Here is a 26512-nt window from a genome sequence, read left to right on the forward strand (position 1 = left end):
GGAGCTTCCTCCGGGTCTCCCACAGGGTGCAGAGTCCCAGGGCTTTGGGCCGTCCTCTACTGCTTTCCCAGGTCAGGATGGGAAGTGGAGCTTCCAGGACATGAACCAGCGCCCACTATGAGATCCCAGGGAGTGCAAGGTAAGGCTTTAGCCATTGAGCCATCACCAGGTCTTGTCCACATATTTTCTATATATTACAGATTATACATACATAACACCTTTTTTTTTCTACTTTTAAAGAAAAAACTCAAGGTCTCTTAGAATTTCAGCCCCAGAGTGTATCTTCTAATGTGATCTGAAGCTCACAGTACAGGACCTGTATCTGACGCCACCAGCTGCCCTGTCTTCCACTTCTTGTTAAAGACAGCCCCCCACCCGCCTCGCATTGACATTCAAGATTCCGGGGCTTTGGAGTGTCCCCATTCCTGTCCCCTCTCAATGCTGAGAGGCGCCCTTCCGCCTGCACTTGCCTCCTCTGCCCGCGTGAGCCCCGAGCCACCGTTTGCCACGCGCCCAGCCCACTGGCTCCCCATCCAGGGGCCGCGCCCAGGGACTCGCCAGGGACTCGCCGGTGCCTTGTCCTTTGCGAGGCCTGGGGGCCGGCGGGGCTGCAGCGGCGGGATGGGCCTGAGACCGGCCGCCAGGGCCGAGTGCGGACCCAGCCTGCCCAGGTGCCCAGGCTCGCGGCCCAAAGCCGCCTCGAAAACCTGCAGTTCGGAAGTAAAGGAAGACAACCACTCTGCGCCTGGATGTTCAAGCGAGTCCCAGTCAGGTAGGCCCTGGGAGTGGGGCCTCCCCCGCCAGGCCGGGCCTGGGAACCGTTGTGGGTTTTCTCCTAGATGTCTGGTTATGGCGTCAGATGCTTGCTAACCCCGGGATGAGCCAGGCACAGGTGGAGGCTGGGCAGTTGTGGGTGTGCCAGGCAGGTCGGGTTGCAGACAACTGTGGCTTCCTAGGGGTTTGGGACAGAGGCAGCTGGGAAGTCCCAACAGTCAGTTTCCCAGAGGAACTGAACTCTGTAGTGCCTAACCAGACACCCTTCCTTCATCTAAAAATCTCTCCAGGGTGTCCCAGGAGCCAAACACTGGTCTTCCCCCAAGCTGGGAGCCTCTCACCTTTGCATGGTCCTGAAGATGCTCCCTGGAACTCTCTAATCAATGATTTTGACCCCCTCCACACTCCACTATTAAATAACATTCTCCCCTCTCCCACTCCTGGATTAGAAGAAACTGCAGGATCCCAAGCGCTGGCCCAGCTCCTGCCCAGGCAGCTCCCACAGGACACCTCAGAAGAGAGCAGAAGCGTCCAGCAGGGGTAAGAGTCCAGGTTCCTGAGGGCTGAGTCTCTCCAAGGCCTGCAGCCCCCCATGAAGTGGAAAGCAGCTGGTGTGGGCCTGAGTGGGAGTGGGCTGCAGGTGGGTGGGTGGCATTTGCTGGGCCAGGGTCATGTCCAGGACCCTCTGAGTTGGATCCCTGTAGCTGGAGGTGGTCCACATAGGCACCCTCCTAGCAAATGCCCTCAATTCATTTCCACTAAAATCAGGAGGGATGCCTGAACAGAACTTTCTGGAACGTTTTTGGGTTGCTAAAATTTTGAAACAGGATTGGATTGAAAATGAGGACTACCTCTGTTCCACTTACCATACTCCACTCTTTAGAAGGGTTTATGTGTGGAGAAAGTTAAGGAAACAGCCCTTTTTGAGTTGGTGCCATGCCAGACTTGGAGTTAGCCCTCGAGAATTCTAAAAGACAAACAGGAGTGCATGGATTTTGTTTTGTTTATTTTGCACCAGGAATAAACTTGTGTTTTAATTCTGCTATCCAGACAACTTCAGACATTGATTTGCTAGCTGAAGTTCGGCCAAAGCAGGATCGGAGCTGGGATACAAACCCAAGGGGATTCTTGGACTCCAAAACCATCCCTCCTTTATGTCACTTCTCTCCTGTGCAAGGAGAGAATGTCAGGGGACAGAATGTTCTGGTTGCCTTCACGGCATTGTCAGTCCCGGTGTAAGGGCTTGGGAAGACTTCTCAGAAATAGGGACCTTATTCTGGCCGCTCAGGGGACAAGGAGCGTTCCTGGGTCGTGGCAGCGGAGCAGGGAAAGGGCAGAGGCCCTTGTGCAAACGCGGATGGGCTGTTTATTTGCCAAAATCTGTGTACAAGCACTGTTTAACATGCATTTGACAAAGATGGTTAGCAAGTTAGCAAAAGCAAAGCCAGCCCTTCTGAAAGGTCCTCTGGCCATCGCTCACATTTTACATGATCATAATGAACAAGTATTTTGTGTCGAAGCTCCTGGCTTCACAGAGATATGTTCCCAGGGAAATCTGAGAATGGACTGGCATCTGAAGATGGGAAATCTGAGTTGCAATAACTGATTTTCCAATCATGATGCAATAGTGCTGTTGGTTAACGGTGATTGCAAAATCATCTTAGGGAAAAGCCTGTGGCTGACTTGGAGAGCATCCCCAGCCAGAAGAGAGTGGAACTGGACCCAGCGGTGAAAGCTGAGAGTGAAGGCAGGCTGGTCAAGCAAGCAGCTGTGGTAGGTGAAGCAAGGGGGCCGGGAGAGGCTGGCACATGTCACCTGTTGGCTGTGTCTGTGTATACTGGGATCTACTTAGACTGTCTCAAGACATCCACATACATGTTGGATGCTGGTTACAGCATTAAAAATTGTATATTCAAGTATAATTGATGTGCAGTGAGTTCCATGTGTTAAAGATCCGATTGAGTATAGCTTGACGCAGATATGCACCAGTTAAACCATGGCCACACAACGCCTCCGTCGGGGCCAACGTTCTTGGGTGTTTCTGTAATCCCGCCCTCTCACCGCCTCAGATCTACTTTGTGTCACTGTAGGTTAGCTTGTGTTTTCTAGAAATGGGTTCCATCGAAAGCATGTGCTGTGCACTTTCAGGCCGCTATTTTCAGCCCCACCCGTGTAGCTGCGCCCTTTTATCACTGCAGGGCTGGAGCGTGCTTTGTTTACCCAGGCAGGTGTTCACTGTGTTCTGGATTCTGGCCGTCACTAATCAATCTGCTGTGAGCATTTGTGCACGAGGTTTTGAACAGACAAGTATTTTGCTTTCTCTTGCTTGAATACCTAGGAATGAAATGGTTGGATCACAGAGCGAGTATATGCTCAACTCAGCGTTCTCCAAAGCGTGTAGGGTGGGTGTTTTGGCACCGCTGCTCATCTGAAACCACCTGGAGTCCTGGCTACTCCTCTTCCTGCCTGGCCTGCTTCCTGATGCTCCTGGGGAGGCAGCTGGTGATGGTCCACCCGATCAGGTCCCTGAGATGGAAATGGAGCTCCTGGTTCCAGATTTTGGCGTGGCTCAGCCCTGGCTGTTATAGGCATTTGGTGGGGGTAAGGCAAGATAGATTTCTCTGTCTCCCCACAACCTTCCCACCTCAACCTCCCTCCCTTCCTCTCCCTCGGCCTCCCTCTGTACCATTCTGCCTCTTGTTTTAAAAATTCTTACCTGGAGCATATGAGAGATCCAGTTTCCCTACATCCTCTCTGATATGACTGGCCTTAAGTTCTAACTGTTCTGGTGGTGGTGTGTGTATATCTTTCTGGCTTTAATTTGCATTTCCCCAGGGACTAATGGTGCTAAGCATCTTTTCATCTCGTTGTTATTCACGCATCTCTTTGTTGAAGTGTTTAAATCCTTTGCTCTTTTTTCTCTATTTGTTTCTCTGTCTTGGAAATTCTTGAGACATTTTCTATTAAGGTGCTTTGTATTATCTTCTGGTCTTTTTTTAAAAATCTAATTAATGAGGGTTTTTTTTTTCCATTTCTTTTTGAAAAGAACAATTACAGAAAGAGAGGGAGACACAAATATTTCCAGAACAGACTTTTAAGATTTTGATGGATTTTAGTTTATCAGCTCTTTCTTTTCTCAAGTTTTTTTTTTCCCCTGAAATATTGGAGCTAAGAGATTGTACCCTACTTGTAGGTCATGAAGACTGCTGTTTCCTTCAAGCTGTCCTGTAGTTTTCAAAGTTCTATTTACATCTCTGATACACCGAGGCCATTTTTGTACATGGTATGACCTTGTGCAGCACCGACATATTTCTTGTTGAATAGTCATGGCTTTCTCTACTGTGTTACTTTGGCTCTATTGTAGAAAGTTCACTTGGGTGGTCTCTCGGTGGACCCTGTCTTGTTCCGTGGGCCCTGTGTGTCCACAGAAGGGCGACACCACACTGTCTGGATGCTGAAAGTCTGGTCATGTGAGTCCTCCAATGCCTGGGCTTTCCAAATTCCTGGCTCTTGCAGCAACTTTGCTGTGTCTTTAGAGACTAGGCAGCAACAATGTCGCGGCTTCTGTCTTGGGAATATGTGTTCTGCTCACTTAGGTCTTTAATTTCTCTCAGTTCCCCACGCAGTCGGACCGGCTGCTGAGAGGAACGCTTTACGGGGCAGTCTGCACATACCATGGGGAGCTAGAACGCTGCTGCCTTTGCTTGGCCTTGGTCCTCACAGCTCCAGAAAGAAACAAGACCTCGATAAGCTCTATGAGCTGAAGTCCAAAGCTCGGCAGATTATGAACCAGTTTGGGCCCTCAGCCCTAATCAACCTCTCCAATTTCTCCTCCATAAAACCAGAGCCAGCCAGCACCCCTCCACAGGGCTCCATGGCCAACAGCACCACAGTGGTAAAGATTCCAGGCAGCCCTGGTCAGGAGGCCGTCGCAGCCCTGAGAACAATCAGGAATTGACGAAGAAGAAATTACAAGACTTAGTAAGAGAAGTGGATCCTAATGAGCGTTTGGATGAAGATGTGGAAGAGATGCTGCTGCAGCTGGCTGATGATTTCATTCAAAGTGTGGTGACAGCAGCCTGCCAGCTTGCTCGGCATCGCAAGTCCAGTACCTTGGAGGTGAAAGATGTCCAACTTCATCTAGAACGCCAGTGGAACATGTGGATCCCAGGGTTTGGCTCCGAGGAAATCCGACCCTACAAGAAAGCCTGCACCGCAGAAGCCCACAAGCAGAGACTGGCACTTATCCGGAAAACAACGGAGAAATGACACGGAGGGGCAGGGCGTGTATTTGCAGATACTTGAGCTGAGACCTTAGCCATCTCATCCTTGGAATTTTTTTTTAATGCTTTACAGAGAAGCATATATTTTTTATTAACAGTGCAGCAATATCTATAATGACTGAGAGGATCTGCCAAAAGAATAAAACCTCCTATCCCAACTTCCGGTTCCTTTTCCTGCTGTCTCAAAGAAGCAGTGTATCTTCCAGAGAAGATTTTATTTGTGGTTGATTCGATAAGTGATCGAATAAGAGACAAAGCAGCAGCTGATCTTGTTGAGTGAGACAGTATTAGCAGGATTTGTAGCAGGTTTGTCTTCTCCTTTCCCTGTACTTTGTAACGTCAGTCAGTGTTTATATGAATATGACTGTCATTAGCTTTTCCAGAGTAAAGAAATTATTAGTCAAAAAAAAATAATTTCTCTCAGCAATATTTTGCAGTTTTCATCGTGTGGATACTGCACATGTACGGGAAGATTTTCAGATGTTTGGGCAGTATTTTGATTTGTCTTAAGAATTAAAAAAATTAGAAACAGGAACACAGCTGATTGTGTCTGTGTGTGTCCTTCAGATGGTTGGCCTGCCTCATTTGCTTTAGCTCTTTGGGTACATTCCGTTGAACCTCGCGTGTCGACAAGCACGGCCTCCACCAGTGAAGTCTCGCCTCTTTCTTTTCAATCCAGAAGCCCTTATCTTCGTTAAGTTGCACTAGCCTAGAACGTTCAGCACAGTGTTCGGTAGAAGCGATGAGGGTAGACCTATTTGTCTAATTACTTTGAAAAGAAAAGTATTCGGTTGTCGCCATTTAGTTTGATGTAAGTTGCAGGTATTTTTTTGTAGATGTTATACTCAATTGGAATAGTTGTGTTCCCTTGGAAAGTTATTTGGAAAGTTGTTATTTTCCCCATCAGAAATGGATATTGAGTTTTAAGGATTACTTTGCTGAACCTGTTGTTGTGATCACGTAGCTTTTCTGTTAGTTTTCATAAAAGCCATTGATTGGTTATGCCGAATTTGAAATTCTGGGGGGGACATCTTATGGCTGTGATGATGTACTTTTAAAAATATATTGTTTCTCTCAATTTATGTGGGTTCCCCCCCACAGATTTGACCCGCTCTTGCCCCATTGTCGGAGATGGTGAGCCGACTGCCCACTGCCCGCCACCCAGCCTTCCAGCACGCTAGAGACACAGAGACATGGTAGGGTTTCTGTCAGTGCAGCTCTGCTTTATTTGGGAAACACACACTCTTGTATAGGAACAGTGGGCAGCCTCAGGTGGGGAATGCCAGGAATTCCAGGAAAGGATGAGTACTAAGGGCCCATCTTCACTAGGGTCAGGAGTGCATGCATCTTACAGGTATGAAAGCCACCTCCTGTAGGCCAGGGGCAGGTGGGCACAGAATTGGCCCTGGCCAATCAGCCTTTTCAGAACAACTTGATCCCCGCCCTGGTTTATGCTCAGGGCTCTCTCGTTGGTGTCCATCTTGTCCACCACGTGTGACCTAGTGACCTACTTGCCCTAGAGCCCCACAAATTTACAAAAACTTACTTATAATTTTTACTCATAATTTTTACTTGTAATTTGTACTTACAATTTATACTCATATGGGACATTGGTCTATAATTTGATTTTCTTGTAGTTATCTGGTTTTGGTATTATGATGATGTCAGCCTCATTGAATGGCTGCGAAAGTGTTCTGGAGTGGTGCTGTGGTGTAGTAGATTAAGCCCCGTATTGCAGTGCTGGCGTCCCATATGGGTTCCGGTTTGAGGCCCACCTGGCTGCTCCACTTCCAGTCCAGCTCTCTGCTTGTAATCTGGGGAAACACTAGAGGATGGCTCAAGGCCTTGGGACCCTGCACCCGCATGGGAGATCCGGAAGAGGCTCCTGGCTCCTGGCTTTGGCTCTGCTCAGCTCTGGCCATTGCCTCTGTTTAGGGAGTAAAGCAGAGATCTTCCTCTCTATCTCTCTTCCTCTTTGTAAATCAAATTTTCGAATGAAAATAAATAAATCTTTAAGAAAAAAGAACATATTGATGAAGCCATCTGGCTATGGAGTTTTCTTGGGCCGTTTGACACAGCATAGGAATAACTAGGTTATTTCCTTCTTCTTAAGTGAACTCTGACAGTTGCGTCTTCCAGAGAATTTCTTCATAAACAGTAACTTCAAATGTATTGGCGTAAAGTTGCTGATACTATCCCCTTGTTATCTGGTTGATGCTTGTAGACTCCGTGGTTGCATCATCTCACCGATTCCTGACGGACGTGATCGTCACTGTCCTCTTTTCCTAATCAGCTTATCACATAGTTATTCATTTTTGAAATTTTCTCAAAGAACCAGATTTTGATTTGATTGTATCTACTATTTTTATTTTTTTTCTACGTTTCTGGTATTTGCTGTGTTTCTTAGGAATTTCCTGATTCCGCTTCTTTTGGTTGTGACTAGCCCTTGCCTTGCTCACGTCACAGGTGGCTGTGAGAGCATTGTAACCCTTTCTGCTTTTACTAGTAGAGGCATTTATCGTTGTAAACTTTCCCTTAGTCATGCTGTAGTGCCATGCCACACATGTAGACATGTTGTGTTTTTATATTCCTTTCAATATTTCCCCTCATTTTTGATTTACTCATTGACCCATGGATAATGAGAAAGCATATTATTAAATTTTCAAGTGCTTGCAGGTTTTCGAGATTCTGTTGTGGCTAGAGAATGTTCAAGTCAATTTCAGTTGACTTGAATTCGCTTAAACTTCTGCAACCTGTTTTATGGGTGCAGAGGCAAAGGTTCTGCAAGGTCTTTGGCAGCGTGTCCCTTCTGCTGTGGTCAGCAGGGTGGCCTAGAAATATCACGCCAGATTGGTCACAGTGTTGGTTCTATTTTTCAGTTACTCAAGAGGCTTCCAAAAAGTTGTTACAAAATTCTTATTGTGAAAAACTGTAAGAATTTCAATGTCTTTTTGCATCACAATAAACATCTTTTAATTCTACTTTATCAGAACATTAATGAGCCCTTCTATAGAAGAGAGTGTTAAAATTTCTAACTATATTTGTGGGTTGGTTCATTTCTCCCTGCAGTTTTATCAGTTTATTATCACAGAATTATCAGACACTGACAGGAAATATGTGAACATTTACTATTGCTATTTATTGTTGATGGGCAAAGTTGTCTTCCTTATCATTCCTAGCATTCATTACTTCCAAATCGACTTTGCCTGATATTAACACAGTTCCTCCAGCTTTCAATTATTGTTAGTATATATCTTGCTTTTCTTTTAAATTTCTTTCAGAATTATGTGAGTTGTATTTTCTGTTGGTAGCATAGAATCGGGTTTTCATTTTTAAAACTCAGTCCAGGGCCCAGCGGCGTGGCCTAGCGGCTAAAGTCCTCGCCTTGAACGCCCCGGGATCCCATATGGGTGCCAGTTCTAATCCCGGCAGCTCCACTTCCCATCCAGCTCCCTGCTTGTGGCCTGGGAAAGCAGGCGAGGACGGCCCAATGCATTGGGACCCTGCACCCGCGTGGGAGACCCGGAAGAGGTTCCAGGTTCCTGGCTTCGGATCGGCGCGCACCGGCCCGTTGTGGCTCACTTGGGGAGTGAATCATCGGATGGAAGATCTTCCTCTCTGTCTCTCCTCTCTGTATATCTGACTTTGTAATAAAAATAAATAAATCTTTAAAAAAAAAACTCAGTCTAATGAGCCCTGCCCTTTAATTGGGGGGTTATTTAATCCACGTACTTTAATGTGGCTATTGGTAGGATTAGATTTAAGTCTGCCTTTCTATTTCCTATGTTTTCTTCATTGTTTGCTTTCTCTATTTTTTTCTTGACTTCTTCCAATCTGAATATTTTATGATTTTGTTTTGTTGCATTTGTGGATTATTCTATTTTAATCCTTGTTTTAGTTTTTTTAATATAACAAGCATTTTCCTAGTTTTAATTTTAATGTTTTAAGAATACGGAGACAGAGAGAGAGAGAAAAAGAGAGAGAGACAGGGAGAGTAATATTCCAACTGTTGGTTCACTCCCTAAAGAGGGGCAATGGCCGGAGCTGAACCGATCTGAAGCCAGGAGCCAGAGCCTCTTCCAGGTCTCCCATGCAGATACAAAGTCCCAAGGCTTTGAGCTGTCCTCGACTGCTTTCCCAGGCTACAAGCAGGGAACTGGAAGGGAAGTGGGGCAGCTGGGATATGAACCAGTGTCCATATGGGATCCTGGCATATGCGAGGCGAGGACTTTTAGCCACTAGGCTACCATGCCGGGCCCGTCAGATTATACTCTTAAGGACTGATTTATGTTAACAAGTCGGTGAAAGTCGTATTTATGAGGCCTTCATATTGCCTGGTGTTAGCTTTTTGCGCCACAAAACCACACCACACACCAGGAAATTCACAAGATTTACCGTCAGTAGCCAGGGCCCACCAGCAAAGCTGTCTTTCGGATCAGTACAGAGCAGCAGCCTGCTGTTAGAGGAACAAAGCCATATGAAGGGAATTGAGAAAAAGAGGGTCTTTAGATTAAATAAAGGGTTTTACTCATCAGGAGAGTCTGACACACTGCTTCCTGGTGGGAGGCAGCTTGGGACCACTTCTACATGGTATGGTGACCACGTGAGGGAAGCGGCCGCCCAGGGTGTGCAGCACTGGCCTTGTACACACCTCAGGTGTGCAGATGGGGCAGGTAGCAGCTGCTCAATTTGCCCTGCTTGTGACCTGTCACCCTGGCAGGTGTGACCCTGCACAGAGACAAGGTCAGGTGACTCAGCATCCCAAACATTCCTGGAGGGGAGTGTCAGCTTGACTTAGGGTGCTGGAGTCGCTTCTGCTGGGGCCCGGGATAATAAGGTCAACATCCTTGTCAATGTTTTTGGCGTAGCACTATGTCGAGTCAGCTGCTTTCCACGCTGTATGATAGTTATTCCTGCCTGAGCACCTGCAAGGTGGCCGTCGCTTTCTACACTGCTTCCTAAGACTCTGAAAGAGTTGAGTTCCATTTTTTTTAAGGCCAAGTTCTGGAAGTTCCTTTGGCTGGTCTATTCATGTAAGCAAATACGGGATAAAGGTTGAATAGGATTTTGCTCAGTCGATGTCTGTGGCATTTTTCTCCTTTGCTCTTTTTCTTTTGTTTGTTTTTAAACCCCAGCAGGGCTCTGGGGAGAAATAGTGGAGTCCTTGTCCTCAAGGTCCTCCCAGAGGTCTATTTGGAGGGAGAATGGAGTTGACAGTGTGATAAGCAGAGGATAATTCACAGCATGGTCAGGACAGAGCAGGATGGCGTGTGTGACATGTCCTGATACGCGAAAGGAGTGCAATTAAACACTGTGGTAGTGACGTTCTTAGCAGTGGCCGGCCAGGAGCCACTGAAGCCGTGGATGAGGACAACGCGTCTTCTCTCTCTTTGCGTCATGTCTGCGCCTGAGGCTCCAAGTGTTCCATGCTCAGGTACCCTCTGGGCTGGAGTCAGAGCTGAAGACAAGGCTCCCAAACAGATCCTTTCCCACCCCTGGCTTCCCGCATTCACTCTCATGTCTGGTTGGGTTGGATTCGAGAATCTGTGTGTTCTAGAAACAACTGAAGGGCTTTGTGTTTGTTTTTCTCCCTCCCAGAAGTTCCAAGGATGCATTTATTTTGCTCCTTCTCCTGCCTTCCCGTCACCAGCTGTCCAGCAAGGACCCTCCCCTGACTTCTCAGCACTGCACCTGTCAGATTTGTGCAGAGTCTTGCTTACCTGGGGAGAGAGAGGGGGCCTCACAGAAACCATTTTTTCCAGCTGAGTGTCTGTCTCTGGAGGGTAGAAATAGGCCTGCTGTGGCTTGTGAGGGAAAGGGGTGGTGGTCCTCCCTTCCTCTTCGAAGCCTTCCGCCACCCAGACACTATTCTCTAGTTCTTTCTGATCTGGGCCACCTTTGACAAGCTGTCCCACAGCCCCTGGCTCTCATCCTCCCTGATGTATGACCTCCTCCAAAGTTGTAGGGAGGGGTGACCTACAGCTCCTATGATAAGAGGAAATGAAGTCTGATTTTCCAATTAAAAATATTCTTGCAAGGAGTTAACTGTGCTTTCTGAGAAGCCTAGCTTGGCGCGCCCTCTAGTGTTCACACACCTTCATTACATTTTCCTTTGCTTAAAAAAATGTCAGAGAGGCCGAATGGAGGAGTATGCTGGACTGCCGTCTGCTGCCCACATGCTCTCAGCTGCCCTGGCTGGTGGGGGCGTGGGTCCAGGAGCAAAACCTGGTCTCCCACATGGGCAGCGGTACCCCGTTACGGGTGTCACCATTGATGCCTCCCAGGATGTGTGTGTGTGTGTGTGTGTATGTATAAATAAAAATATAAATATAATTTTGTTTTTGTGTATGGGTCACTCTTTCCTGACTCACAAGCTTAAAAAATAAGTCTATGGACCCAGTGTGATGACTAAGTGGGTAAATTCTCACTTTGCATGGGCCAGGATTTCATATGGGCACAAGTTCATGTCCTCCCTGGTCCACTTCCCAACCAGCTCCCTGCCTGTGGCCTAGGAAGGCAATCGATGATGGCCCAAAGCCTTGGGACCCTGCATCTGTGTGGGAGACCTGGAGGAAGGCCCTGCTTTGGATCGGCTCATTTCTTGTTACTGCAGCCACTTGGAAAGTGAACCAGTAGGTGAAAGTTCTTTCTGTCTCTCCTTCTCTCCATAAATCTGATCTGCCTTTTCAATAAAAATAAATAAATTTTAAAAAGAGACAAGTCCATTTCGATATGAAAATTATCTTTTGCATCAAAATACGCTGATATTTGAATTCCGTTTTCCTCAGAACCTTGAAGCATCCTTGTAGTCCCAAACACTTGTGTGATGAACACGTGAAGAAGTCAATGAAATCAGGCTTGAAGAATGAGAGGACGGCAGGATGAAGATGACCGCATAAACAGGTCATGCCCAGAAGGAGGCAGAGACTGTAAAAGGCATCAAATGTAAATCCTGGGTCCGGAAAGTACAGTGGATGAGATGAAACATTCACTAGAGGGCTCAAAAACAAGTGGGAACTGCCAGAAAAAAAAAAAAAATCAGGAAATTTTTTTTTCAAGATTTTATTATTACTGAAAAGCCAGATATACAGAGAGGAGGAGAGACAGAGAGGAAGATCTTCCATCCGATGATTCACTCCCCAAGTGAGCCACAACAGGCTGGTACGCGCCAATCCGATGCCGGGACCAGGAACCTTTTCCAGGTCTCCCACGCGGGTGCAGGGTCCCAATGCATTGGGCCGTCCTCGCCTGCTTTCCCAGGCCACAAGCAGGGAGCTGGATGGGAAGTGGAGCTGCCGGGATTAGAACTGGCGCCCATATGGGATCCCGGGGCTTTCAAGGCGAGGACTTTAGCTGCTAGACCACGCCGCCGGGCCCAAAAAATCAGGAACTTTACGATGGATCAACAGAGATCACTCCACTTGAAAACAAAACTAGAGACTAAAATCTGTTATGAATATGTGTGCAACGTCCTTGGAAAAGTACTATTGAATCAAATCCAGCCACATATAAAAAAAGGTTACACACAATAGCCAGATTTATTCTGGAAATGCAAGATTGATGCAACACTCTTTAAAAAAAAATAACAGGCTTATTTTTACTTGAAAAAGAGAGAATCTTTCATCTACTGGCTCAAACTCCAAATGTCCACAAGAGACAGAGCTGGGTGGGTCTGAGGCAGGAGGCCAAGGAGCTTCTAGGTCTCCCACATGGGTCAGGGGTCCAATGCCTTGGGCCATCCTCCTTCCAAGTGATTAGCAGGGGGGTTGGATCAGAAGCGGAGTCACTGGGACTTGAACCGACACTAATATGGGATGCTGGCACCACAGGCAGGTGATGAGTGCGCTGTGCCACCACACCAGCTTCAGATGTGACACCCTTAAAGTGATTAGTGTACTCTTCTGTGTTAGTAACAAAAATCCATATTATTATTTCGGTATGCCCGGAATCAGCATCCAACTAAATCTGATTGCCATTCATGGAAAGAACTCTTTCATGCTGTCAGTCAAAGGTGGGGCTTCTCCACCTGTGATGGATCACCTGCAGGAACTCTGTGACTACCTTGTGTTGCACAGCCACACAGAGTGTTCTGTGGAATCTACAAGAACACCTGCAAAGCCGACAGAGCTGGCACCCATGCGCAGCAAGGTTGCAGAATGCCAGGCGAATGTGTAAGCATGAGTCATGTTTCTCTGTATCAGCTGTGAACCCTCTGGAAATGAAACTAAGAAAAGGATTCTATGTGAAATGGCGTGACAGCTCTTAGGACTAAGCTTAGCCCGAGATGACACCACAGGGGCTGCTGCTGTGGGGCAACAGGTTGAGCCACTCGTTGTGATATCGGTGCCCTGTGTCAGAGTTCCAGTCTGCCTGGTTCTAGTTCCAGCCACTGCACTTCTGACGCAGCTTTCTGCCAAGGGTCTGGGAAGGCAGCAGATGATGACAGAGTCACACAGAGAGAGGGACACACACACACACACACAGATGTTCCATTTGCTGGTTTATTCCCCACATAGCAGCAACAACAGCTGGAGTTGGGTTGGTCTGAAGTCAGGAGCGGGAGGCCCAAACACTTGAACCATCCTCTGTTGCTTTCCTAGATACATTAGCAGGGAGCAGGATGGGAAGTGGAGCAGCTGGGATTTGAATTAGTGCCCATATGGGATGCTGGTGCTGCAGGCAGAGGATTAAGTCGTTATGCCACAGCACCACTCCCAGGAGTAATGTCTTTTTTTTTTTTTTAGCTATTCATTACTACAAGATGCCAGAAACAAGCTACTTCTGAAGAAGAAAAAGAGTTTGTTTTGGCCCGTGGAGATGTGTAGTCCAAAGTCCATCAGGCCCCTCTGACTCTTGTGGGTGAGATCCTGGGGCAGCATAGAGCCTTGCGTGGAAAAGGACATCTTGGTGTCTCTCTTTGTGTGTCTCTCACTGTGCCCTGGGCCTGGGGCTCCCCCAGGGACCTAACCCATCCTGTTCCCCTCCCACGATGCCACCTCTTTAGCACCATCCTGGCATTCTGTTCCCACCCTCTTAGCACCATTAACGTGAGACTTACGCGACTGAGCCTTTGCCACGCTGGGCCTTGCGGTGCACATCCAAACTAAAACCTCCACCCTAGTATGTAGAAACCAGCGAGGTCCTGAAACCTCTATAGAAGGACAAACAAACTAGACCAGCCAAACTGAGACTGAAGGAAGCCGACGAAGGGTAAACCCCGTGGGTGGTGCACGCAGGCTGTGGAGTGCTGATCCTTGCTACAACATGGGTGGATCTCAGATGCAACCCGCCAGGCAAGAGAAGCCAGCCAGCCAGGCCCACAAGCTGTAGCACTCTACACGGAGGACGTACCCAGAGAAGGCAGATCTGCAGGAGCTAGACCAGTGGCTGGGGGTTGGTACAGGGCAAAAAGCGGGTGAGTGGTCATGGGGACAGGGTTGCCCCAGGCTGGGAACAGGAGATGAGAATGAGTGCAAATGGGCTTGAGGAGTCTTTAGTGGACAGGGATGTGTTCTCCAATGGGATTGTCATGCCATGCTGGCTGCACATGGCTTGTCTGTGTGTGTGTGGTGTCATCGGACTGTACACTTAAAATGCATGCATTTGCAATTCTTGCTCTGCCAAGTGACCATGGTTAGCTGAGGAAATACGCCTGGGAACCGGGAGGAAAGATACGGTCTGGAGGAAATGGCTGCAAGTGGGGCAAGAAGCAACGCCAGAGAGCTGGCTGTGACTTCCCAGCAGGCCTCTCCTGGGTGTGAGCATGCGCATGTGTGGGAGACGCAGGGGGCACCAGGCGTAGAGGCTCTTCCCAATGCTTCTCCTGGACAAACTCAGGGGTCCTTTTGGAGGGAGGAGGAAGAATCTGGGGAAGCCAATCTTGGATGGAAAGTTTGCATTCCTGAGTATGTTGCCAGAGTAAAAAGGATGAGAGTCCTGGTTCTTGGAAGAAATATGAAATTGCTAGGGGCATCCAGGGGATTTGTGGGTGTGAGGTGAGTACCTGCAGAGACTTTTACCTGTACAGAGCCATGATGGTCATGTATGTCTACCTGCATGTATATATACACACATGTGGAAGCACGTTTATGTGTCCCCCCCGACTCATTGGTCAGCATGCCCACCTGGTTGCATGCACCTGCTCGCGTGTACACTGCTGTATGCAAACCAGCGAGAAGCTCAGATGTCTGTGTTTCTCTGCTGGAATGAACTCTGACTTCAGAGCCTGAGCCGTTGGTTTAGATTCCTATGGCCAGGACAGTTTAAATAGATGCTCATCAAATTCATGACTCTCTTACACTTACATGGGTAGTCTCAATCACTCCTTCCATCCCTCCTTCTCTCTTTCTCTCCTCAACGCACCTCCCCACACTCACACACACACACACTCACACACACAATAGACACCTTCTGTGAACACTCTCTCCCCCAGGCCTCTTAGAGAGCGTGTACCAGCATTCTGCATCTAGCCAGGAGAGAGATCTGGCAGCAGGATGAACATGGGAACTTTAAATCACCATGGGCTTATGGTAAAATAGTAGCCATAAGGTATGAGGCAAGTTCTAAAGAGAGTACATTTGGCAAGGCTAGACCTCATTGGAAAGTGCGGGTCAGCCGCCCAGTTAATAGGAGCTTTGCTGGTTGAGCTGGAGCTGGTCTGCAGCCCTGGGCAGGCAGGACTGAGGGGCCGTCAGCAGTGGGTGGTGTGGACAGACAGGGGATAGGACACCTCTGGGCTGCAGGTGGGCCCTGTGCGGGGCCTGCAAGGGACCCAGGGATCCAGCAAGGGCAGCGGGGCTTTGTACCAGGTTTTTCTGCCAGTGGGCCATGTGCTGCTAGGCCAAGGCATGGGTTCTTAGCCCATACTTGTGATCATCATGCTGTCCACCCCTTGGTGGAACCTCCCAGAGTCCAGCTGGTGCCTACCACTGAAAAGGAGAAACACTTGTTTCCACTGCTGGCCACAGATGCATGGGGGAGGTACATTTGCACTGAGAGGCAGTGTACTGACTGGTACCTGGCCCTGATGACCCTGGTAATGGTGGCAGTGTACCTGGCCGTGGGAGAGGGTAGTCCTTTGGTTTTCTGTGTGATGAGTGTGTTGTGTTCTCCAGCTTGGGTTTACATGAAGTGCTGAGTCACAGTGAGGGCATCTTCAGGCTGAGCTGTAGCTGATCCCCACACTGGGTCTCCAGAGTTCCCAGGGCAGGTGCAATTGTATCTGTGTTTTCTTTCTTTCCCCCTGCCCATGATAGAGCAAAGCAAGACCCAGACCTGGAGACCTGATTGAGATTTTCCGAATTGGCTACGAGCACTGGGCCATCTATGTGGAGAATGACTGCGTGGTCCATCTGGCCCCTCCAAGTAAGACTGGTTACCCTGTTGAAACACTGGTAGTGTTGTTGACCGATACAGCTAGCATCTGGTTCCCCACTGGTGGACTTCTGGAGTAGCCCAACACTCGAAGCATTCCTGTTTTCATGGGCTCACGGGGCTTGATCTCTGTCCAGCTCTACATGTGACCCAAGTTCCCTGACCTCACAGGACATCCTTTCTTTGGAAGCAGGGATTTGGGAGCCTGGGCCTCCAGGTAGTACGTGGGAAGGGTGCAGGTGCTCACATGTCGCTTGAGTCCTACTGTCACTGAAGGCTGCTTCCAGCTGCCTGTCTACCTGTGGTATCTTCATCTTTCCTTGTCTCCCTGTCTTTCCAACCTGTTCCCGGCCACTTCCTTCTAAAGAGAGAACAATCCTCCTACCATTTCTCTAGGCAGCATTAACACAAGGCTGAGACGGACTCAAGAGTTCACTGGGTTTTAGTGGAGGCTTTGTGGGAGCAGGTGGTGATAACAGAGGAGGGTCACCCAGGAAAGGAGTGACATGGGGCCACTGGTCACCTTGGTGTCCTCAGAAGATGGGACATGCGGAGGGAGCTGGGAGAGGAGGCAGGGCTGGGGAGGGGCTCCATTGCATATTCTCTGAAGCTCTTTGAATTTTGTCCCACTCATTTGTCCCATTCTTGAGTTGCAGAGGGGTGCTGTGCCAAACGCATTTGATTAGGAAGCCTGTGAGCAGCACTTGACAGCAGCCCTGTGCTCCTCCTTAGTCCCAGCTTCTCCCCTTTCTAGGCCTTCCTTACAGACCCTCTCTCCTCTTCATTCTCTGCTGTCTCGAAGGAGACCTGAAGATGGCGGAAGTTCATCTTCACTCTTCTTCCCCTGGCCAGGTTTGGGGACTTCCCTCCAGCATCACCCAGGAGACAGCTAACAGGTTCTCACACCTCCGATCAGATCTTCCTTCAAATCCGAGCTCTGCCATTCCTGCTGAACTGCTAGCTCCAACTTGTGTAGAATCAGATCTTTAGATGCTTAAAAAGAACAAGGCCAGTCAGACAGCAAAGACAGAGGGGCCTCACATTGGGTTGTGGTATAAAAAGTCATTGTTGAAAGTCTGATTTTACTGAAAGGTTAGGGGGGTGGATGGGAGGAGGAGAGGAAGGAGAAGGAGGAGAATAAAGAGAGAGGAGAAGAGAGACAGAGATAGAGAGATAGAGAGAGAGAGAGAGAGAGAGAGAGAGAATGAGAATGAATATATCTTCCATTTGCTGCTTCATCCAAATGCCTGTCATGGCCAGGGCTGGCCAGGCTGCAGTCAGGAGCCTGACCTCCATCTTTGACTTGGCATTCCTAGGTCTTTGACGGTTTCTTTGTCATGAGGACATTCCATATCCTCCCTGCTCTGGCTGCTCTTGCCCTCGGGTGGGTTCCTGACCCTCTCTGAGTTTCTGTCACCTCCAAGGACTGACCGTAATAATGTGGCAGCCCTCAAAGCCTTCTTTCTTCAAGGCTGTTGAGTCCCCAGATTGGCATAAGGATAAGGGCTGAGGAGTTCTTTGAGGAGGCTGGTGGAAGAGGGCATCTTCAAAGCCTGGGGGCTCAGCCTCACCTGTGTGTGCCCCTGAGGGAGATGGTCACCTGTGAGGCCACTGAGGGAGGTGGTCACAGAGCCACTGTGACTGTGTCCACGCCAGCCCTGACCTGACCAGAGGGTGGACACTGAACGTGGTTAGGAAGCCAGATTCATGTTAACACAGCACAACAGGATGCATCATGGTACAGTACTGTCCCGTAAGAGACTCTGGTGAGGATTGCGAGTGGGCAGGTCAGTACAGGGTGATAGGCTCTCAGGGAAACTTGACACTCCATGATGGGTCAGGTCCAATTCCCTTTCTTTGCTTTGCCTTTGATGGGTGGTGAAATTGGAGTCTCCAGGGGAGACTGCTGAACCCCAAATCTGATACGGCACCAACCTTTCAGCTTGTGCTTGTCCTTGGTGTGCAGGCGATGATGCTGAGGCCGGCAGCATCATGTCTGTCTTCAGCAACCAGGCCGTGGTGAAATACAGTCGGCTGGAGGACGTGCTGCACGGCTGCTCCTGGAAGGTCAACAACAAGCTGGACGGGACCTACCTGCCCCTGCCTGTGGACAAGATCATCCGGCGCACGAAGAAGATGATCAACAAGGTTGTGCAGTACAACCTGATCGAAGGGAACTGTGAGCATTTTGTCAACAACCTCCGATATGGCGTGCCCAGGAGCCAGCAGGTGCGGCTTGTGCTCTGCGGCCAGCTTCTCATGGGGCTTCCTATGGGTTTCTCAATGTCTGTGGCAGTGGCTCCATGCCAGTGTTCCCTATGCCAGCGGGGGTGGGCCTTGTGTTTCTATCTTACCTTATGGCTCAGGAGGTATTTCCATTCCTTTCTCCAGAAGGAGTAGAAAGGGCCCTGGGCCGGTCACGTTACACACCTTCTCTGTCTGCACACTGCATCGTCCGCTTGTCTGTGTTCCATGCTTGCTTGGTGGACTCTGCTGTGAGGGCTTCCAGGAGCATCTGTGTGTGGAAAGGGGACCCCATGCCCCAAGCCCTCTGGCAAAGCCTAGGGCCTGGGAATCCTGAGCCCTGAGCCTGGAGCTGGGCTTGGATGCTCTGTCACCGTATGGCTCTGCCTCGTGACTCCCCTTCCTGGCTCTCATCCACTGTGTAGTAAAAGGGCACTGGTCGCTGTGCCACTCCAGGGTCCTTTGGACACACGCTGCAGGCAGTTCCTGGGCTGAGTAGCTCTGAAGTGCAATGGAATCAGGAGGAATGCTGGGAGAAAAGGGAGCCCCTTGGGCATAGATGTTCGTCTCAACTCCAGGCTTTTTGTAAATAAGGGAAAGTACAGTTGGATCCTTCCCTGAAGGAAAAGACTTTTCCCTGAAGACATTTCCCTGAAGGAAAAGGCAGTCTGATCCCTAATGAGGGCTACTGGGGCTACAGGTGGTGGAGGAGGGTGGAAACCTAAAAGTGGCTCTGACTGTTGTGCAACCGATGATGCTTTGTAGGTGGAGCATGTCCTGATGGAAGGAGCGAAGGCTGCAGGTGCGGTGATCTCAGCCATGGTGGACAGCATGCGGCCCAAAGCAGTCACCGCCTGAGGGTGCTGAGAGCCTCAAGCGGAGGGAGAGCTACTGATAGCGGCCAAGGCAGCAAGCCTTTTTCCCTCCCCTGGCCCTCCTCTCTTGAAAGCCTTGTTCAAGACCATTGTGAGCTTGCAGAAGATGCTACTATGTATCCAATTACCTCTGCAGAAATATATCCAACTGATATGATCAGGGGTCCATGGACTCTTGAGATGGACAGAATGATGGTCTGCAGGTTAGCTAGACTTCCCACACGCCCATTTGATGTTACATTCCTTGCAGAAATCTTGCTTTTTTTTTAGGATGGCCATAAACTCTGATGTTTCAATACATCCCCAAAACATTCTGGGAACCTCTAACCTGAATCTCTTTTTCCCAGTGACAAAGAACTCTTTCCGGAAGTTCTTTGTGTTGAATGAGAATGTCTCTAGTTTCCTTCTACTTCTCTTAGTACTGCCCTTGCCAACCCACGGCAGAATCCAGTGGAGGAAGCCTTCTGGGAACGCTGTGACTTGTCACTCAGGACCAATTGTGTCTGAATCTAGGATCACATTTTCCAAGAAATATTTTTTTTAAAAAAACTCTACCTCAATTTTGTTCTTTATTGCATTTCTATTTTATAATTACCGGAAAATTTGAAGCTTATGTTCTCATGGGTGTTAGATGGATGTGTATTTTTAAAGATGTATTTATTTATTTGAAAGGGTAGATAATAGAAAGAGAGTGAGAGAGAGATCTTTCACCCACTGGGCTACTTCTCAAAATGGTCGTGACAGCCAGGGCTGGGCCAGAACGAAGCCAGCGCCTAGGGCTCTCTCTGGGTCTCCCACGGGGGTGACAGGGACCAGGGCTGCCTTCTGTGATTTTTCAGGCACATTAGCAGGGAGCTGTTTTGGAAGTGGAGCATGTGGGACCCAAATCAGCATTGTAGGCACCAGCTTAGCCTAGTGTGCTGCCATGCCGGCCTCACAGATTAACCTTCCAAATAATTCAGTCAATTGTCCTCCAATGTATGAGGAGTGATTTTTTTGTCTTGAAGTGTGGACATGGTGTAGCACCTGAACTTAGGAGCATGACCTCAATTTCACCTGTACGACGAAGCCAGTGGCCCCAGCCCTGGAAATCACTGATGCTCCATATCCTCCTCCTGTCGTCTCTTCACTCGTGGCACAGTCTGGATCAGGACTGCCTCAGAAGCCGAATCTGACAACAGAATTTTATAATTCATGAAGTGGATTCTTTTTAGCTTTAAGGTAACTCAGCTTCAAGGTGCATCCTTTTTCTTTCTTTTCCTTGTTATGCTGTTACAAAGAGATTTAGATAGATGATAGATAGTAGGTGGACAGGTAATCTTCTGTCCGTTGATCCACTTACTCCTCAAATGGCTGCAAAGGCCGGAACTGGGCCAGGCTGAGGCCAAGAACATAAAACTCCAACTGTACCTCCCATGGGAGACAGCAGAGGTCCAAGAAATTGGAACATCTTCCACTGGTTTCCAGGCATAAAAGCAGGGAGTTAAATAAGAAGTAGAGCAGCTGGGACTTGAACCGGTGCTCCTAAGGGATGCTGGCGTCACAGGCGGAGGCTTAACACACTGCACCACCATGCCGGCCCCTTAGTGCAGCCTCTAATTTGGAGATGAATTTCAACTCAGAGATCACATTAATCTTTATTCAGATGTGCCTTGATTAACTGAGTAGCCTCCACTCTTCCCCGCTTGGCATCCAGGAGTGTTTACTCTCTTCTAAGCGTGTATCATCCGCCTCTTGCTTATGTTGAGGACAGAAAGCCACCTCTCCGACTCTTAGCACTCAGTGGGACAGAGCAGATCATGCTTGAGTCTACTCATTCATCCCACAGAGAGTTCCGAGTGTCTACCAAGTGCCAACCCTGGCTTATCCACCTTAGCTCCAGCCCAGCGGTTGTGGTCAGGGCTGGAGAAGACCTTCAGGACCCAAGGCACAGTGGCGCATGGGGCACAAACTTATCTGCAGCATCTTGCTCCCTCCCATTGGCACAGTAAGATTTTGAACTCTGGAATGCTCACTGTACGCGTGGAAGACAGAGAGGGAATAGTTTGAAAAAAAAAATCCCACTTAAAAGAGGAGGCACATATTCTCGTAGCCACATTCAACATCTGTATGCTTTTGAGATCTTCTGTAGAGTTGAACACACAGTGGTCTGGTGATCATAGACCATTCTGATCCTCACACAGTTCCTATTAAAATTTTCATCACTTTATCAGTACAAAGAACAGTCACACAAACTAAAATGGCTTTCTGAGATGCTGAAAGCTCTGATCTCTCTCCACATCTCACCTCCCGGTGTTTTCAAAGCCAACTCCCGCTGAGTAGGCTCTGTGGTGGGCACAGTCAGGCTGTTACTGGGCTGTTACTGAGCCCTTGACGCTTGCTGTGTATTGTTCTTTTGTTTGATCACAATGGTATTTGTTTCAAAAACATTTGTTTTGTGATGACTTGGATGACTTGATTCAAAATCAAAATCTTTTAAATTTGCTTTTAAAAACACTTCTTGATATTTAAGTTTGAAGTTCAAGCATCTCTGACATGATGGCAATGTGGAATGTGATTTGTAGCCGCTTAAGTTTCGATGTGTCTATTCAGTCACTTATTTAAAGGAAAGACCAGGGAGGCCACGGACTCTTGTTTTTGTGTGTGTCTTAATAGAAGGTGGCGACACCACCTTTCCCTGAACCTGTGCGTGGTGCGTGGTGCGTGGTGTGTGGTGTGTGGGCTGGGCTGACTGTACTCAGTTCTGAGTTGGGAAGACCAGGACCCCATGATCTCCTTTGATTTTTCCGGAGCTGTAGCTGCCACACTTTTAGAAATTTCTCTAGCACCCAGAGCCTGCCTTCAGCATAATATCAGTGTTTAAAAGAGCTGAGGTTAAAAGGGTGCAGCTCTGGGTGACCCAGGACTCATAGCTTCTGGAGGCCTCTAAGCCAGGGCATTTGCTAGATTGGAAACCCTCACAGACAAGTTCTACCAACAGCTAATGGGAATAAACCCATAACAACAATGGGGAAACTCACCGAGTGCTCTGGCCATGCCAGGAACTGTTTGGCAAACTTCAGGAAAATTCCTGGGAATTCTTTCCCGCATCCTGTGGCTATGTGTTCTTCATCATTTCCGTTAGACGTTGTGACTTCCTCATGTGGATGGGTGTTCAGGGCATCCCTGAAGCTCATTCCCCCAAACCCAGGAACTTCACAGGACGATAAAGAAGCAGTGTTGGGCCCAGCGCAATAGCGTAGCAGTTAAAGTCCTTGCCTTGAATGCACCAGGATCCCATATGGGCGCTGTTTCCAATCCCAGTGGCCCCGCTGCCCATCCAGCTCCCTGCCTGTGGCCTGGGAAAGCATTTGAGAATGGCCCAGAGCTTTGGGACCCTGCATGTGCATGGGAGACCTGGAAGAAACTCCTGGCTCCTGGCTTTGGATTGGCTCAGCTTTGGTCATTGCGGCTGCTTGGGGAGTGAACCATCAGATGGAAGAACTTCCTCTCTGTCTCCCCTTCTCTCTGCCTTTTCAATAAAAATAAATAAATCTTAAAAGAAAAAGAAAGACAAGCAGCAGCAACAGCAGTGCCCTGACAGCTGCTTGTGGGTTGCTAGTGAGAGATCTTTGGGGCTCACAATTGGGACTACAACCATACAAGGCAGGACTCAGGAGGGTTGTGTGTCTTGCAGATGTACAATATTAAGAAAGGTGTTGAAAACACGGGTGTGTGTGTGGCTTTGTTGACCTGTCAATCTCTAAATACGGGGGAAGAACCTGTTCAAGACTCCATCTTGACTCCGAAGCCACAAGAGCACCGCAGATACAGGGGATGGGAAGCTGAACTAAACAGCTTAAACAAAGCGAGGAACTCACTGTCTAACGTGGCTGTCAAATCTTGGAGTGGAAAATAGTATAGGAGATTTAGAATTTCAGGATGTGGGTTTTAAACAAGATAAGGGGTCAGTTCTCCAGAAACAAGTGATGACTGTGGACGTGGAAGTGGAGCGGGAGTCCCAGCACCTGATCTGACTTCACAGGAGTCAATTCTTGATCCCCCCTCACGGCTGGGATTCCTTCCTGGTGAAACCAGGAAACCCAAAAATGTGTTTTGGGGTCTGCAGTTTCTGTGGCTTGGTTCTATCCAGCGCTAGAGAGAAGCTCTCTGGGAAACAGATTCTGGGCCTGAAGTTTTTTGTAGGAAGTTAATGGGAGAAGTGGAGAAAACATGGAATATTATAAGGCACAACTATTTACTCAATAGGTTTTTTCTTTTTTTTTTTTTGTGCTTTACATTTGAACTTTGATCCTTCGGGAACAGCTTGGCACACTGATATTTCATGTAGGTGCTCAGGCAGTGAATTTTATTTTAAATTTTTTAAAGACTTAATTTTGGTTGAAAAGTCAGATTTACAGAGGGAGGGAGAGGCAGAGAGAAAGAGCCTTCATTCATTGGTCCAATCTCCAAGCAGCCACAACGGCCAGAGCTGAGCTGATCTGAAACCAGGAGCCAGGAACTTCTTCCAGGTCTCCCACGTGAGTGCAGGGTCCCGAGGCCTTGGGCATCCCGAACTGCTTTCCTAAGCCACAAGCAGGGGGCTGAAAGGGAAGTGGAGCAGCCGCGACACAACTGGCAATTATATGGCATCCTGGCACATGCAATGGAGGACTTTAGCCACTAGGCTACCGTGTAGGGTCCCAATGAGTGAATTTAAAGATATAGGAACATATGCTGAAGGTCCGATAGAGGTCGCTGCTGAATTGGATCACTGATAACATTTTGCTTTCTTATTCTTGAATCTTTTTTTAAAAAGAGTTAATGATTTTAAAACACGTCTAACTTAATTGAAATTCAAAAAAATCATATATAAAGATTTGTCTACTTACCCACAAGAGCATTACAGCTCACGGTTCACACTCTGTTTTACTGCGTTAAATTGACATATGTGTAGAACTCCAACAGGCCACAAAGAACAATGTAAATAAGTAAGTAATTCAAGTGCTCAAAAAACTTTTCTTGATCCCACCAAAGGCCAGACTATGTGTATCATGGGGATTAAAAATGTAATAATGCCCACAGTAGGCTGATGGCATTCTGAATCCCATGGACTTATTCTTGAAACAAAAATGAGTGTGTTTGGCAGAGTCCACAGGTGCCTGGGACCAACTGATTCTCTGTTGGGAGTTCTTGAAATCATCACGCCAGTGGAGTGTGACGATTACTAAGCAGAACCAAGGTATGCTAACGTAAAGCCCCAGAGGTATTGTCTACAGTGTACACGATACCTCCAATCACTTAGAATTTAGACAAAATGGTTTTTTTGCAGGTAGGAGGTTTTTGCCACTCAAAGTATTAAAATTGCTGATGGATGGTGATAATAAAATGGAGACCAACTCTTCGTTCTAGAGTCTGTGCCTAAGCATGCGTCCTTATACTCTTGGTTTCCCACAGAGTGGGAGAGTTTTTTTCTCCATTTTGCACAATGGGGCTTGTACCCAAATTCCTCCCTTATCTTCTCTCCCAGACACTCCTTCCTCAGCCCTAGAGATAGACTACATGATATGTCTAAATACATCTCTCTAAGTCTGGACAAAGATTTCTGAACTTAAAGGCAAATATTTGCTTGTATCACTTTGTTAATTTCCCCCCTATGGTATCTGATTGCAGTCTAGGTTTAATTATTCACTTCCAGCTACCTGACCTGTAAAGAAAGGCGGGTCACCATTAAAGCTAAATGGAGGCATTTTCCGTAGCTAATGAGGACACAGTATAATTATGTCTGGATAACAGGTATAAGCTGGGTCTGTCTCGGCCAAGCCAGAGTTCATAATCACCCAGGTGCATAAATGCAAAAATGAAATAAAAAGAGGTAGGGGTGTGTGTGAGGATGGAAAAAACATATGTTAATACCTGAAGTATTATCTCATCCTACATAAAATTAGAACGTAGGCCACTGCTACGTGTTTCGTCTTTCAGACACACTCTCAGTGTAGTTCCAGCATGCCGTATATTGTTTTAAATTATGCCTTTCTTCTTGGCAGCATGAAGTGCACCTCATTTCCAGTTATCATGAATAGCTAATACGTTTTTTTCTTTTCTTCAGTAACATTTTCCTGAGACCGTTGGATCCATCAGCACTTCAGTGTTATGTTTTTCTCTCACTTTTATGAACTTACCTGCTGTTTCCAGGTGTTGTTCAGGAAAGCCACTAACCGTCCTGAGTCAAGTGGTCCTTACACTCTGAGCCAGGGTGTGTGCAAGGAGCAGCTGGATTCAGAATTCCAACACTTGTCATTCAGAATGCTTGTTTTTGAGCCCTTTTATTTGAGTCATATTTTTCCTACTTCATTTTTTTTTACTTGTGTTTATTTGTAAAAGTTGATATGGGGGTGGGCGGTGTTGTGGCAGATCAGGTTAAACATCCCCCTGTGATGCTGGCACTGGTTCTAATCACAGCTGCTCTACTTCCAACCCAGCTTCCTGCTTGTGACCTGGAAATGTTGCAAAGGCTGGCGCAAGTGCTTGGGTCACTGTACCCACGTGGGAGAGTTGGAGGAATCTCCTGGCTCCTGACTTTGGCCTGGCCCAGCCGTGATCATTGTGGCCATTTGGAAAGTAAACTGATGGATAGATGATTCTGTCTTCCTCCCTCTGTAACTCTGTCATTTAAATAAATAAAAAATAAACATAAAAAAGGTGACAGGGAACATCACTGTGCTAATACATGCAGGTACAGACGAAAGAAATCTGCCTGTTCTCTCTCCCCATCTAAGTATTTTTTTTCAAAGCAGTACACATTCTTTTGTTTTTTAAAAAGACTTGTATATTTTAATTGGAAAGGCAGATCAGATTTATGAAAAGAAGGAGAGACAGAAAGAAAGATCTCCCATCTGCTTGCTTTTGCAAGCAAGTGGCCAGAATGGCCAGAGATAAGCCAGTCTGAAGCCAGGAGCTTCTTCCAGGTCTCCCACATGGATG

The 26512-nt window shown here is 47.8% G+C and overlaps 1 protein-coding gene and 1 pseudogene across 2 annotated transcripts; both read left to right on the plus strand.

Annotated features, from left to right (window-relative positions):
* The first annotated feature begins 576 nt into the window (after positions 1–576).
* Positions 577–24930, plus strand: PLAAT5 (phospholipase A and acyltransferase 5). 2 transcript variants are annotated; one of them, XR_009245224.1, is made up of 7 exons: positions 577–772; positions 1224–1314; positions 2439–2547; positions 16313–16421; positions 18397–18659; positions 19440–19665; positions 24865–24930. XR_009245224.1 is itself a non-coding variant. In XM_058662399.1 (6 exons), exons 1-6 carry the CDS (start codon positions 622–624, stop codon positions 19530–19532), a joined length of 816 nt encoding a protein of 271 aa, XP_058518382.1. In that variant the 5' UTR covers positions 577–621; the 3' UTR covers positions 19533–19706. The 2 variants fall into 2 exon arrangements, 1 of the variants encoding a protein (XP_058518382.1); XM_058662399.1 differs by lacking the exon at positions 24865–24930 and having other exon boundaries at positions 19440–19706.
* Positions 4428–5056, plus strand: LOC101517198 (transcription initiation factor TFIID subunit 12-like; annotated as a pseudogene).
* Positions 24931–26512: the final 1582 nt, after the last annotated feature.

This window comes from Ochotona princeps, chromosome 4 (assembly GCF_030435755.1).
Source record: "Ochotona princeps isolate mOchPri1 chromosome 4, mOchPri1.hap1, whole genome shotgun sequence".
NCBI lineage: Eukaryota > Metazoa > Chordata > Mammalia > Lagomorpha > Ochotonidae > Ochotona > Ochotona princeps.

Excerpts from the sequence above, each read along its gene's own strand:
- PLAAT5 (XM_058662399.1), top strand. The coding sequence starts at position 622 with ATGGGCCTGAGACCGGCCGCCAGGGCCGAGTGCGGACCCAGCCTGCCC. Across the intron at positions 2,548-16,312 it reads TGGTCAAGCAAGCAGCTGTG|AGCAAAGCAAGACCCAGACC; the intron begins GTAGGTGAAGCA and ends TGCCCATGATAG. Across the intron at positions 16,422-18,396 it reads GGTCCATCTGGCCCCTCCAA|GCGATGATGCTGAGGCCGGC; the intron begins GTAAGACTGGTT and ends CTTGGTGTGCAG.